Genomic DNA, 13,720 nt, shown 5'->3' with positions numbered 1-13,720 from the left:
ATTTGTCAATGTTTTCGACATTTTTTTTTATATCCTAAGTTAAAAGTGTTGTAAGCACTTTCAAGCTCGCAGGAGACGATTAGATGTGTAAAAATTAGTTACACATTGGTTGCATTAATTAAGAGTTAGTTAGTTTAATTAACTATATAAGTCTTAATGTATTACTTGATGTAACTTTCTTTCATGGTCACATATCTCTCAAAATGGGTGAACCATGAAATAAAGATAAAAATTATTTTAAATACTCTTGTGAATTATTAGTGCATTCATTATTGCGGCGTTGGAATTCGAGAAAATGGAACAAGGAAAGCAAGGAGCAACGGTGTTGAAACTTGAAAGGTTCACCACAACAACTTCAAAACCCAATTGACCAAATTCAAACTCGCTACAAACATTTAGAAAATGGTTTCAAGCTTCGGCTCTCTAAACAATCCATCGTCGTTGAAGTTGTTGTCGTCACCGCCACCACCGCTGCTCACGGTGCCGCTAAAATATGAAATATAACATAACATAAAATGAAATTCAATTATCGATTATTGATTGATGTGTTTGCTTCTATATCTAATTACCTTTATGAAGGAGGGAAAAAGGCGGGAACTGCTGAACTATACAGATGAAGATAAATTGTAATAGCCACCAAGGACAAGAAAGAACAAGGGCTTTTCCTTCAGCCAGAGTTCTCATAGTTTGACATCCAGTTTCTATAGCTTCGTATAAGTTTCCCATGATCAGTTTGCTCAGCATGTGACCTTCATGAATTTGAATGACCATTACGACAAATTTCTTGGCTATTTGGAGGGAACTAGTGCAAAAAACATAACGACAAAGGCAAAAAGTGAGAAAATCAATATGCTCTTCGTCATAAACTTCAGTGGTGTCCTTGTCAAAATGTTCATTCATGTATGCACCATAGGTAGCTGTGTCGAAGTTGAATTGTGTTGCGCTCTCTAAGTTTGGGTCGTAGATCTCACAAGTTGGTGGAAGTCCAGTAATGGAAGCTATGTCGAACAAGGTGGGGGTTAGAATGCCACATTTGAGTTGCATGGTGTTAGTAGAACCTTCCCAAAAATGCATAGCAACCAACAACAAGTTTTTGTCATAGTCTAACCCAGTCTTACAAAGTTGAATAAGGTTAAAATTCCTAAGTTTTTCCAAACTTGAGCTTTTTGGGCTTCGACCTTCTTTACCCATTTTAAATAGGTCGAAGCGTGAATAGGTGAAGGGGCTGACCTAAAAATCCTCTGATTCATAAAAGACATTTTATGTGGCCTAGTAGAAAAGATCCTAGGTTTTAGTTCTTCGTGGCCTGTAAATGTACTTTCAGTCTCTTTGGGATCTAATTTAGAATCTGGAAATGACCCTAAGAAAGCGTTGGTAGTGCTAGAAACGGAGTAAGAAATTATTACCCGAGATTGCCAGATTTTTGCCTTTTCAGCATCCAATTTAGGTTCTGGGCGTGAAATTGCATGTTCTTCACTGGAAAAACATCAACATTGACAGCGAAAGGGATTCCCTGGGATTTTCCATATTCGTTTGCATGTCCACTATAAGATTCCATTTTTAAGCTTGAAACGGGTGATTGATGGAGATTTAAGGTCTTGGTAAAAGTTTTTGAAGGATGTTGAAGCTCGTTTCAAAGTTTTTTGAGGGGTAACAATGGAGGTTACTGTTTAGGTTTTTAGAGAATAAAAGAGAGAAAGTTTTCGAAGAGTGGACTTCGGGAAGAAGGGTGGCCTTTATAAAGCCAAGAGAGAGGAGAAGCTTTGGAGTTCTTAACCCCTTAAAAGCTGCTTCGTGGTCGAGATGTTGAGTTTTAGTGGGATCATGAAGGGTCTGAAGGTGACACTTGGTTCCCCAGGGCAATAGAAAGACCCTACTAATTTTTTCAAAATTGCAAAGTGAGGGCTCACTTAGTCTGAAAGTTGCGCAGTTAAGCGGAAACTGAAAAGATCATTTTTGAAAATGATGCTTAACATGACGTCATTTTGTAAAGAATGTGTAGAAACTTCAAAAATACCATTTCTCTCCCTCATATTTCTGAGTCAAAAATGTTATTTTAAGGGGCAATTGGTTGGACCTTATTTTATCTTAGGTGCATTCGACAGGTAAAAGAAGGTCCAAAACTGCAAAATTCTCTAAGTCCATGATTAGAGGTTGCTGGAATCGACATAAGCCACGATTCGACAGGCATATAATTTAGCGAAGAGGTTAGTTTCAAATGTCCAGGATGTGGGAGACAGATAATTTCTGGTCGAGGAAGTGCAGTTCTTAGCAGTTTAGTTTTTGCAGTTATTTCTTCTTTGTATAAATAATAGTTTTTCATAGGAAAAACAGGTCGCAAATCATTTATAGAATTCTAGAACTCGAAGTACCAGCGTCTAGAGAAAAGAGTCACAAAATGTATGTAACTTGATTTGTTGAACCACCTTTATATTCAAATGCAATGCAATTTACATTTCTTTAAGTTTCTACTTTTAAACTTTTAAGTCTTTTTCACTTGCATTTTCTTTAGTGTTCTCTATCGAAAGACATCACCCTCATAACAAAAAACTGTTTTTTCATCTTGTTCATAAAGCAACATATGAATATGATAAACATTCATGCATTTTTTGGATAAAGGTTGCACAACATATCCTACGATTTCTAATTTGATTATGCTTGTAATAATCAAAACTAGTCCTGTTGTTTACCAAAAACACCGATAAACACCCACATTTAATGTTATTGTTAATAATTTTGCTTAAATTCATGTTATAAGGATGACTTTCTATCTGGAATACACATTATGTCATTATTGTAAGCAAAAATCTATTATCTTTTAGAAGGGTTACAAGCGAGAAAAAATAATTTACCTTCCCTAGCTTGCTTTTGAATCCTTGTATGTGACCGTAACTGTTTTAAGTCCTTACCTAACAATCCTTGTATCGGCTCCGCTCATTAATATATTTCATTTTGTCTTTAAAAAAAAATGCTTAAAGTTTTAGTTAGTATTCATCACCGATCACTAGTCTCTCTTATTCTTATTATAAATACAATTGATTTTTTAAGTTTATTGTGTAAGTAATGTATCTAGTCTATATTTAATTATTTATAACGAGATATATTAATTAGGGTTAAATATATTTTTAGTCCTTATAAATATACCAACTTTTCGTTTTAGTCCCTCTAAAATTTTCCTTCAACTTTTAGTCCATAAAATTTTCAATAACTACTTTTGGTCACTATTTTTAAGTTAAATTTTGTATTTTTTTAATGAAATTGCGCAGAAATGTATAGAGTATTGTAAAAATTTATCCCAAAAAAATTAGAATTTTTTAATAAAACATAAATTAAATATGAATTTTTAACCGCAAAAAATATAAAAATTCATATTTAATTCATGTTTTGTTAAAAAATTCCAATTTTTTTGGAGAGATTCTTATAATATTATAATTTTTTCTGTAAGATTTTATTAAAAAATATGAATTTTACATATGAGTTTACTTTAAAGTAGGGACTAAAAGTGAGTGTTAAAATTTTTTGAGACTAAAAGTCTTTTTAAAGGGATTAAAACGAAAAGTTGACATATTTATCCTTATTTATTAATTTTGTTACGTCTGCAGCAACTTAACCTAATTTTTTCCCGCTCATTTGCTTTATTAGGTTTGCAATTATTTATCCTAACAAATTCCATCTAAAAAAATGCATCGCACCAGTTTCATTCTATCCTCTTGCCTTTTTTTTCTACTTTTATCCTTATTTATTAATTTTGTTACGTCTGCAGCAATTTAACCTAATTTTTCCTTATTTATTAACTTTGTTAGGTCTGCAACAATTTAACCTAATTTTTTCCCGCTCATTTGCTTTATTAGGTTTGCAATTATTTAATCTAACAAATTCCATCTAAAAAAATGCATCGCACCAATTTCATTCATATTCTCTTGCCTTTTTTTAAAATTTTATTAGGTCTGCAGCAACTTAACCTAATAATTTCCCTCTAAAATGATGTATTAGGTTAGCAGCAATTTAACCTAACAAATTCCATCTAAAATGCAGCGCATCAATTTAACCTAACAAATTCCCTCTAAAATGCCGTAATCCCTAATATTTCTGCTTGCTTTTCATTCCTATCATGGAAAATTGTTGTTCACACATTAGAGAAGGCTGGGACACACGTGTAAAATACGTTTTTGCCCCCTCGGTAGTTAACTGCCGAGGAATTTAAAATCCGGCTGCAGTTAACTGCCGAGGATTTCCTCGGTAGTTAACTGCCGAGGTTTTCTGAACATAAACAGAACGAACAGAAGCAGTTTCCAGTTTCAATATTTTGTTTCAAACACATCCAAATTCTCTCCAAAAGCACATTTTCACGAATTGCAAGCAAATCATCACCACATTATCACAAGTAAGTACCCTTAATCATTGCAATGTTAATGTTAGTTTGTTAGGTTTATTTTTTTTAAAAAATAGAGTAGTTTGCATGTGGTTAGGTTAATGATGATTTGATGATTAAAATTGACAATTTGATGATTGCATGTGTAGTTTTTGAATTGATAAATGAATGTAGATGTTGCCTATGCTGTTTAAATGATAATGTGGCTTTGAATGGTGGCAAATGAACACAATTTGAATGTTTTATACTTTGCACACAAAGTGTTTGATCAAATGCCTCAATGAAAATTATTTTGATTATTTAGTTAGTTTAGGTTATGGAAATGATAGAAGTGATGTTAATTATAGTTTGATTAAGTGTATATTGATTTTTTAGTGTATTTAGGTTATGATGTGAATGATTAAGTGTATAGAAATGATTAAGTTATGATGGACATAATGATGATTGTATGAATGATTGCACCCTTCTTGTGTCTCTTGGGTTGACTCCTTGGTTGAATTCATTCAGTTGATCCTTGAGATCTCTTAACGTTACATCAAGGCACCGAACCTTCAACCTTTGAGGTTCTCCTCCGTTGAATGTTGCCTGAACGTCGATCCATCTGGCCATTGTTTCAAATCTACGCACGTAGAAATTTAAAATAATCAATGAAAAACTCATTCAAACATTTCATCAAACAATTAATGTGCAAATTATACATAGACTCTAAAAATCATAAAAATAACCCTAAAATGTAATTGTCTAAAAAAAAAAATTAACGAAAAATATAGGAAAATTATTCAAATTATATTTACTCTTAAAATAAATCATATAGTCTTACTAAAATAAAATAAAAAATATAAAACACCAAATTAAAAAATAACCCTAAATTTTTTAAATTATAACATAATCATCATGCAAACATTTTAACAAAATTAATCAACTAACATCTAATCTAAAAATGATTTATAACATGTAAATCTAATTAAAAACTAAAATAAAAAATTAATTTAAAACACCAAATTAAAATATAACCAATAAACTTTAAACTATAACATAAACATCATACAAACATTTTACTCTAAAAATGAATTATACTATGTAAATCTACTCAAAAACTAAAATAAAATAAATCTACTCAAAAACTAAAAAATAAAAACATTTATAACAACTAAAATTTAAGTTAATAGCATTATAATTACTTACTTGTGATTTTGTTGAATAAATTTGGTTGGGTTTTTTTCGAGAGATTTGTGAGAGAGATTTGAGAAAAAAATTTTGAAGATGTGATGAATAATGGAGATGAGAGAGCTTCTGCCAGACTTGTAGCAGAAGATCTTCGGCAGTTAACTACCGAGGAAATCATCGGCAGTTAACTGCAGCCGGATTTTAAATTCCTCGGCAGTTAACTGCCGAGGGGGCAAAAACGTATTTTACATGTGTGTCCCAGCCTTCTCTAATGTGTCAACAGCAATTTTCCCTATCATGTTTTGTAATCGTTTGTATATATTTATTGTTTCTGTAGACTTTTTTTTTACAATAATTAATGTTAATATTCCTAAAGTCCAATAACTTTAAACCAAATATTCTCATACTTCTTTATTTTCACACGTCTTTAAAATTTTATTTTATGGCAAAGTATTATACCTTTTAACATATTATTTTATTTATGATGCAGACTATGAATATTATTTTCTACCACTATAAGCCAAGTATTGATAGCTTATTTAGGTGTGAAACTAAAGTCAATATTTGTTGGTTAAAGGATTTTAACCATTAATATGTTATGTTGTTTAATGAATTTTATTTATGAATTTAAATTATTTTAACCTAATATATTTATGTTTGCCCAAACACAAAAATTTGCTTATAATAATTAACCCGGACAACGCCGGGTATTTAGACTAGTAAGGTTTAAAAACATATTTAACCCTAGTCAATTACTCAGTCAATTGATATTTTTTTAGAGAAAAAAGTCAATTGATTTTTATAACAAAGACAAGGAGAAAGTAGTTATTTTAATTTTTACTTTCCTACTTTTCACTGCTGAGTTGAAATCAAAGAAAGGGGAACAAGGAAAGCAAGGAGCAACGATGTTGAAAGGTTCACAACAACAACTTCAAAACCCAATCGAACAAATTCAAACTCGCTACAAACACTTCGAAAATGGTTTCAAGCTTTGGCTGGAACAAGGAAAGCAAGGAGCAAAGGTGTTGAATGCTTCACCGCAAGAAGAAATTCGAGACCCAGTTGAGCGAATTCAAATTCAATTTCAAACTCGCTACAAACAGTTAGAAAATGGTTTCAATCTTTGGCTCTCTAAACAGTCCATCGCCGTTGAAGCCGCCGCCGTCACCGCCACCACCGCCGCTAAATGGTTCGCTGTTGGTGCTCTTGCTACTCCTTTTGTATTCATTATGCCGTGGGATGTGTCGGATGTGTCTTTTAAAAACATGACTCCTGCTCATCAGGTCAGGGTTTCATTGAATTTTCTAATTTAATTTTGTTGAATTTGAAAATTTAGGGTTTATTGTTTATGATTTTACAGGACTTTATTCAACGTCCTTTGATTCCTGCTCAGAATCTTGCTGTTGTGGCTGGAGTGAATGCTGGTATTCGTTGTGTTTTTAAAAGGTTGAGAGGAAAGGAAGATGTTCTATCTAGGTCAAATTTCTTAACCTAATTTATTTATTTATTTTTGCAAAGAGTTTATGAAAAAATTAAGTAATAAGCATTAAGATATTGAGTTTTTTCAACATGAATTACATCAAATTTGTTAATCTGCCACCCATCTCAAAAGATGGTATATTTTCATGCTTTAGGCTTTAGTTAATCACCATTTTATGTATGTTATTGGTCTAGACAGGATTGCCTAAAAGGGTCAAATAAACCATTATAATGTAAGGTGTTACATGATTCATGCCCAACTAGTGCTATAAGGTTTTAGTTAATCACCATTTTATGTATGTTATTGGTCTGTATGATTGGTTGTATTGTAGCCTAAACAAACATATATGATGTACTTGAAGAGCTTTCTTAATGCTCTACCCAGTATTTTGATTTGATTATCATTGATGCGTCTTCTTATAGCAGTAATTTAACAGCACTACAATTATTTGTTGCAGCATGGCGGCAGGTTTTGGTTCTGGGGCCATGTTTTCATTGTTATTTGGTATGGGTGGGCCAGTCTCAATTGGAATACAATTTGCAATGGCTCAAGCTGGGAATTTCAAGGTGAGCATGAACAAAATGCATCTTTTTGACAGCTTTGTAAACCAAAATTATCTTGTAGTACCCCCATGGAGTCCTAGAGCAGTAGAGCGTACTCTATGCCAAATCTATGTCGACTAAGGCTTATATTTACCAAGTCAACATACAAGCCTGTGTTGTGTAGTTATAAATGTCAAATTTTTCGGCCATCCATCGAAAAAGCCTTGCAGGGCCTATTAGGCAGGTGTTTGCGTGTGTATAGCATCAGATCTTAGACTTACGGACCCATTTAAAGGTGTAAACATTTTTGCTATGTATGGATTTTTTTTTTGATAAAGCTTGAAAAATTGCATTAAAAGGAAAAAGGGAAAAGCACAATATTGGGGGGACTAGGCCAAAACCCAATTAAACAACAAAGACCAGAAATAAATCAAGGTCACTTCCTTAGGATCCTAACACACTCTGCTACTAATGATAGTACCAAGTTACATTAAACAAAGCAACAGAGAACAAAAGCCTAAACCAAGGCATAAACACCACTCTGATTCCTCTCGAGCCAGATACTCCATCATAGAGCAATATTAGAGGAATTATGTGATTTGGATCTTGTAAGAACACCATCAGACCCATCATCAACAGGTTCTATAATATGTTTACTCTTTGTCCTGGTGCCAGAGAGAATATTGGGACTCTTGGTCTTTCTTGGCCTTCCTCTCTTTCCCCTCTTAGTGATTGTAGTATTTTGCATCAGATATTGGTCAGCAACATTTAATTCGGAAAAGAAATCATGAGATCTTTCAGCAATGTTATCCAGATCTAAGGTGTTGTCAGATGCGTCATCAGTTTCCAATTCCTCTGCCCAGAATTTGGTCAGAATTTGCTCACTCTTTCTACAAGCCGCAGTAGTGTTTTTAACAGTAGCAGGTGCCGAAATCTTGCCCTTATCAGGCCCAAGTATCTCATCATAAATTGTGATAGGCATGATAATAGGTGTTGCAACAGTTGTTTGTTCACCTGGAACAAAGGATTCATTGTTCCCATGTTCAAAGGATTCATTGTTCACATTAACAGAAACCATTGATGTGATTTTACAATAGCACCATGACCTTGAAAGCCTTATTGCAAGATGAGTTTATCGGAGATGCACTAACGATTTAAGATAGATCCCAATAAGAACCTATCATATTGCCATGCAAGTCTACATTATAACCGATTTTTGAAAATAACTGTCAAATACTCAAGTCATATTGGATGTCAGTGTAAAACTAGTTTACACTGGTAGTGCATGTCTCCTTTTCTCTTTCTAGATAGACTTTTTAAATAGGCTTTTAGGCGATGCCAAATTTTTATAAAGGAATGTCTAGGTCTTATATCTCTTGCATCTTTCAATTTTCATGTTGGCGACCTCAGTGAATGTTTGTTGTTTATTAACAAGTTTTTTGGGTTAATTGTTGTTGGGTTTCTTCTATCACCTGTCCAAGTGAGATGTTCTTGCCTAGATTCGTTGTTATATGTATTGCCGATTTTTATTTTGGTGCCCCCTTAACCCATAGCATTTATTAAACTATACATTAATCATGCAGATGGATGAATCGTTATCTCGCCATGCTGATGAAACAAGAAACATGAAGAAGGATTTTAAGAGAGGCTTATTATTGCCTCTACTCAATGACAGGTAGGATGCTTACTTTCTTTATTGTCAGAGTTTCTCCACTTATTTTGTTTACCATTTATTGACTTAAGGTACTTTGTTTTACTCTGATGTGTTGTTTCAGCGTTCTGAGGGATGTGAAAATTTCTCTACTTTTGATTCTTGACCACATCCAGAGGTAGGGAATTTATGCTCTCTGTATTTACATTGTAATAGTTCCATACTCTTGAATGATAAAGCTAAAGTATGTATTCAGGGAACAAGATTTGAGAGAGAAGCGTGGAAGCCGCCGTTAACTGACATGCATAATCTCCTACCTCTGAACTATAAGCATAGTATAGGAGTTTGCGTCACAAATGAGTTTTGTCATTTTTGCTTTATGTTCCATTGCTGTTGCAGTGTACTTGATAAAATTTGATTAACTAGTCATATTTTGATTGCCCTGAAACGCAAATGGGGTCAAAAGCAAATTATGGTGCATGGATTTGTTTACTTTAAATAAGATAAGTCATCGTTTGTGGAAGAATTATAACAATCGATTATTCCTAAATTCTATCAAATATCATAGATGATGAATGTGTTCCTTCAAAAAAAAAAAAAAAAACTATGGCTCGCTTTTAACAATTAACAATTCCAACTTTTTAAAGAACTATAGCTTCAATGAACTAAATTGTCTCCGTTGGATTTAGGAGACTCGTTTCTGGACTCGTCATACAATTCTTGGGTGGGATTTCCTCTTTAGACACCTAATAATTGCTCTTTAGATATCGTTGATGGCAGTTTTAATAGTTTGAAGTGTCTGCGACTAATTACTAGATGTATAAAGAGCAAATTTCTTTTTGGGTTTATTGGCAGCTTTCAGTCCATGATCAATATTTTGTAGCGATAGTCATGAACACATAAACTTTTTGTCAACGGAGATACTCAACACTAACGTATTTATCATAGTTGAGGCGACCATTTAGTTGACTTTTTGTATCATAAAATGTAACATTATCATTGATCTTAAACAAATTTGGTTTACCGCTTATAGTAAACTGCGACTATGTTTTTTTTTGAAGAAGCTAAATAGCCCATCCAAATTGGCACCAGAGAGAATCGAACCTGAGACCTTGCGGAGGAGCGCACTCCCAAGACCCAAGCCAATACCACCAGACCAACCCAAGTGGGTAAGGTGGTTTATGAATGATCATGAATCAAACACACAAATTTATATAAGTTTCAACACATTCTATTCAACACGAACTGTTGGTGCATCCTAGACCGTATATCAGTAAATATTACACAAATACAAATCCTACTATGTCTGTCATAGACTTCATCCACCTCTGCCAAGGCACTACTAGCCTCCCTAAGGATATCACACACAACATTCCATGTTGGGGTATCCCTCTGTATAGCCCCACTAGCCTTTAAACCAGGTGACAAGTTTCTGATGCGCATGCATTGTGAGACCAACTATGTTGTAGGACCTCCATCCTCTTTTGCATAACAGATTTGAATGCATATATATCTTCACGCTCCTTGTAGCCGTCATATGAAGGGAGCAGTGTTCATTTTCAGTCTTTGATACAAAAAAACATATAGCTTTTAGTAATCCAACATCTTTACTGATGCCATAGGAACCTCTTTTCCTAGAGCTTAGGCTTCTGGCTTTGTTTTTCCTCTCTCTGTTTTTGTTTTTGTTTGATTTTAGCCTTGTAACCAAAAAAAAATCCAACATCTTTACTATGTTTTTACTTTGCATGGTGTATCATTGCACCCAAAAAACTTATGTAATCACTTATTAAAATGAAACAGCTTTATCCATCATTGTATTCTTCTTTTTTCCTTTTATTTGTTCATCTTTCTTCATAGTAATATCATAAAGGCCAAATTCAGATCCTCTAGAATACATGCTGCATTAATGTGAACCACGGTAGCTCGACCGGGGAGCCAAGAGACATTGAAGAAGTTTTAAGAATGACATCCAGAGTTCAAGTTCTGGAACCCTGGCAACTAATATTTTGCATATTCAACAAACATGATGCATTAGGCATTTTAAGGAATAATGTATGAAGTTGATAACCGCCAATGTTGAATAACAAAAGGGCTATAGTTTGGATAGCAACAAAGCTAATTCCTCATCAGATACCTTGACTTCAATCTATGATCCTAATTATGCAGCAAATCTTGCAGCTAATTGATGTTTACACTGAAAAATACACGCACACATACAATGCACATTTATTGTATACTTCAGCTTAGAGTGATAAGAATGCTTATAATTAATTGAATAAGAAAAATAAAAACACAGCAAGAAAGTGTATGGCCTTACACAGAGTTGTTCCCCTCTGTTGACGAAATCGTAAAAGAAAGAGTAACAGGCACAAAAGTTTTCAGTAAAACACAGATACTGGTATTTTTTCCTGGATTCCCCTGTAACCTAAACAAATGGAGAATATGCACATCACAATTTGAATCAACGGCATGAATGAGTCCTTACATTGTCACGCAAATTCGCAAAGCCAACAATATTATTATATTTTAGCCAACTATTAGCTGCAACCAATGAAGCAAACACAGACACAAACACAACACTGACACGTAAATGACACCGACACGTAAATGTGGGTTTCCCCGCTCCCATCACACGTCTAACTTCATTTTTCATATTTCATCTCTCGTACCTACAACATTATATTAATGTAAGGGAACTCTTGGCTGCACCACTTTCAGTGAGATTGCACTTCTTTTCCAAGCATCCAACTCATTAGTCCATGACTTGTGCCATATGCTAATGACTCTTGCCATGATAAATCTTCATCTAGACCGCATAATTTCTTCCTTGTTATACGTAAATGGTAATATGGTATCCGTCCCTTAAGCCAGAGATGGAGTTTAAGTGCTTAATGTAGAATCAGGAATTAGTTGGAATCTCTCAGCTAGAGGTTACTACTTTTTATCCTGTTCTTCTTGAAAAGAAGAATGATTTCCTATTACAGATACGAAGATTTTTCAACAATTATGTGAGAACTAAATTTGAGTCAGAAAACTATGTGTTTGATGTTTACATTACAAATGATGAGAGAGCTAAGATTGTGGATTTCAACACCTGGGGTGGATTTACATTGTCATTGTTGTTTACATGGGAAATGGGAATAATTAGAGCATATTCACAGTGAAGGAGATGAATTGGTGGTGTGGAATTTAGAATTGTCGAAGATTGTTGCGGTGTTAGGCCCCCGGGCCTTAAAATAGCAGTTCTACATGATTACTTGGATACAAGTCAAGACAACAATCTACTGAAGCTGCTGGTGCATGCATGACATGATAATAATTTATTGTTCGAGTTTAATTACTGGCTTAATTTGTGTATTTTATCGCATTGGGGTCCGCTTGGATTTGCTTATTTGAGTTTATTTACGGGCATAAGTAGTCAGTCTATTAGTAAGCTTTTAAATGCACTTTTATAAAATAGTATAGTAGCTTGGAAATATCTTTTGGTACATCTGATACTGATTTATTTGATTTTTTTTATACATTAAGTCAACTTGTTCAATTTGCTAAATCATCTGGTTGCTATGTTGTCTGAGGTGCTGAAAGTAAATAGAAGGTACTATGCTAATTATTGTTGTTATACATGTCTGCATATATGATAAATTAAATTACCATCAAAACATGTTTCATTGATTTGGGATTTCAAATGTTGAATTGAAACACAATATTTTTTTATTCAAAGAAGATTAAGCATAAAGTTATTTATTTGTGTCAATTATTAAAAGTTGCTCTTCATAATGCCTATACTTTGAAGATTTGTATTACTTTATAATATCAAAAGTCTTAATGTGTTTCTATGCTCAAGTCAGCAAATGGATTCTTTTAATTATGTATTCAATCCATGTCTCTCACCAGTAGTCCAAAGAAAAAACCTGTTTTATATAACTCTTGCGGGGTTATCCTTTTAGCTAAGAAGAAATAGTTCCGCAATGTAGAGCTTCTGATGAATCCATTTGTTGTTAAATTGAGTTTGATAAATTTAAGTTTAAATGTTATGTATTCAGGCAACATCTTCAAATTAAAATCTATTTTAAAATAAAAAAAATATTCGATAAACGATCTACATAGAACCAATTGAAAATTACTTGAAATAACAACGACGACATTTCAGCACGGCCTATGTCTCCTTTTGAAAGTAGATGTTGTCACTCGTCCTTATTTCTCATGAATGAAAACTTGATATGATCAATGCCGATGTCCACTCTCATTCAGGGGGACAAGAAGAGTCGCGAGCTTCTACGGTTGCTAAAGTTTCCAGTAATTTTTTTATATTAGCCCTGTATGCATTTTTTGGTATTTACCCATCATAATCAAAACATTTCCTAAAGTTTCCCATATGCATTTTTAGAAAACCAAATATGTCCAGTGCACCATTCTAAACGTGGAAAAACAATGTTTCTTGGCCATCCGGAATGGTACACCCAGAGGTTTTCAATTAACTCGAAAGGTTTTGATCTAGTAGTAGAAAG

At 33.5% G+C, this 13,720-nt stretch overlaps 1 protein-coding gene and 1 pseudogene across 1 annotated transcript; both read left to right on the top strand.

Moving 5' to 3' along the window:
- The first annotated feature begins 6,388 nt into the window (after positions 1-6,388).
- On the top strand, positions 6,389-9,738 carry LOC146900478 (chloroplastic import inner membrane translocase subunit HP30-2-like). The gene is made up of 6 exons (XM_085739055.1): positions 6,389-6,822; positions 6,900-7,015; positions 7,477-7,585; positions 9,145-9,236; positions 9,337-9,390; positions 9,469-9,738. The coding sequence occupies exons 1-6, from the start codon at positions 6,445-6,447 to the stop codon at positions 9,506-9,508; spliced, it is 789 nt and encodes a 262-aa protein (XP_085595181.1). The 5' UTR covers positions 6,389-6,444; the 3' UTR covers positions 9,509-9,738.
- Positions 9,739-11,174: 1,436 nt separating this feature from the next.
- LOC146900477 (uncharacterized) lies at positions 11,175-12,628 on the top strand (annotated as a pseudogene).
- The last annotated feature ends 1,092 nt before the right edge of the window (positions 12,629-13,720 follow it).

Source organism: Medicago sativa, chromosome 8 (genome assembly GCF_051527215.1).
Source record: "Medicago sativa cultivar Bolivia chromosome 8, Bolivia_mono, whole genome shotgun sequence".
Classification (NCBI taxonomy): Eukaryota; Viridiplantae; Streptophyta; class Magnoliopsida; order Fabales; family Fabaceae; genus Medicago; species Medicago sativa.
This window is presented reverse-complemented; position numbering and strand designations above follow the sequence as displayed.

Excerpts from the sequence above, each read along its gene's own strand:
- LOC146900478 (XM_085739055.1), top strand. The coding sequence starts at position 6,445 with ATGTTGAAAGGTTCACAACAACAACTTCAAAACCCAATCGAACAAATT. Across the intron at positions 6,823-6,899 it reads ACATGACTCCTGCTCATCAG|GACTTTATTCAACGTCCTTT; the intron begins GTCAGGGTTTCA and ends ATGATTTTACAG. Across the intron at positions 7,016-7,476 it reads AAGGAAGATGTTCTATCTAG|CATGGCGGCAGGTTTTGGTT; the intron begins GTCAAATTTCTT and ends TATTTGTTGCAG.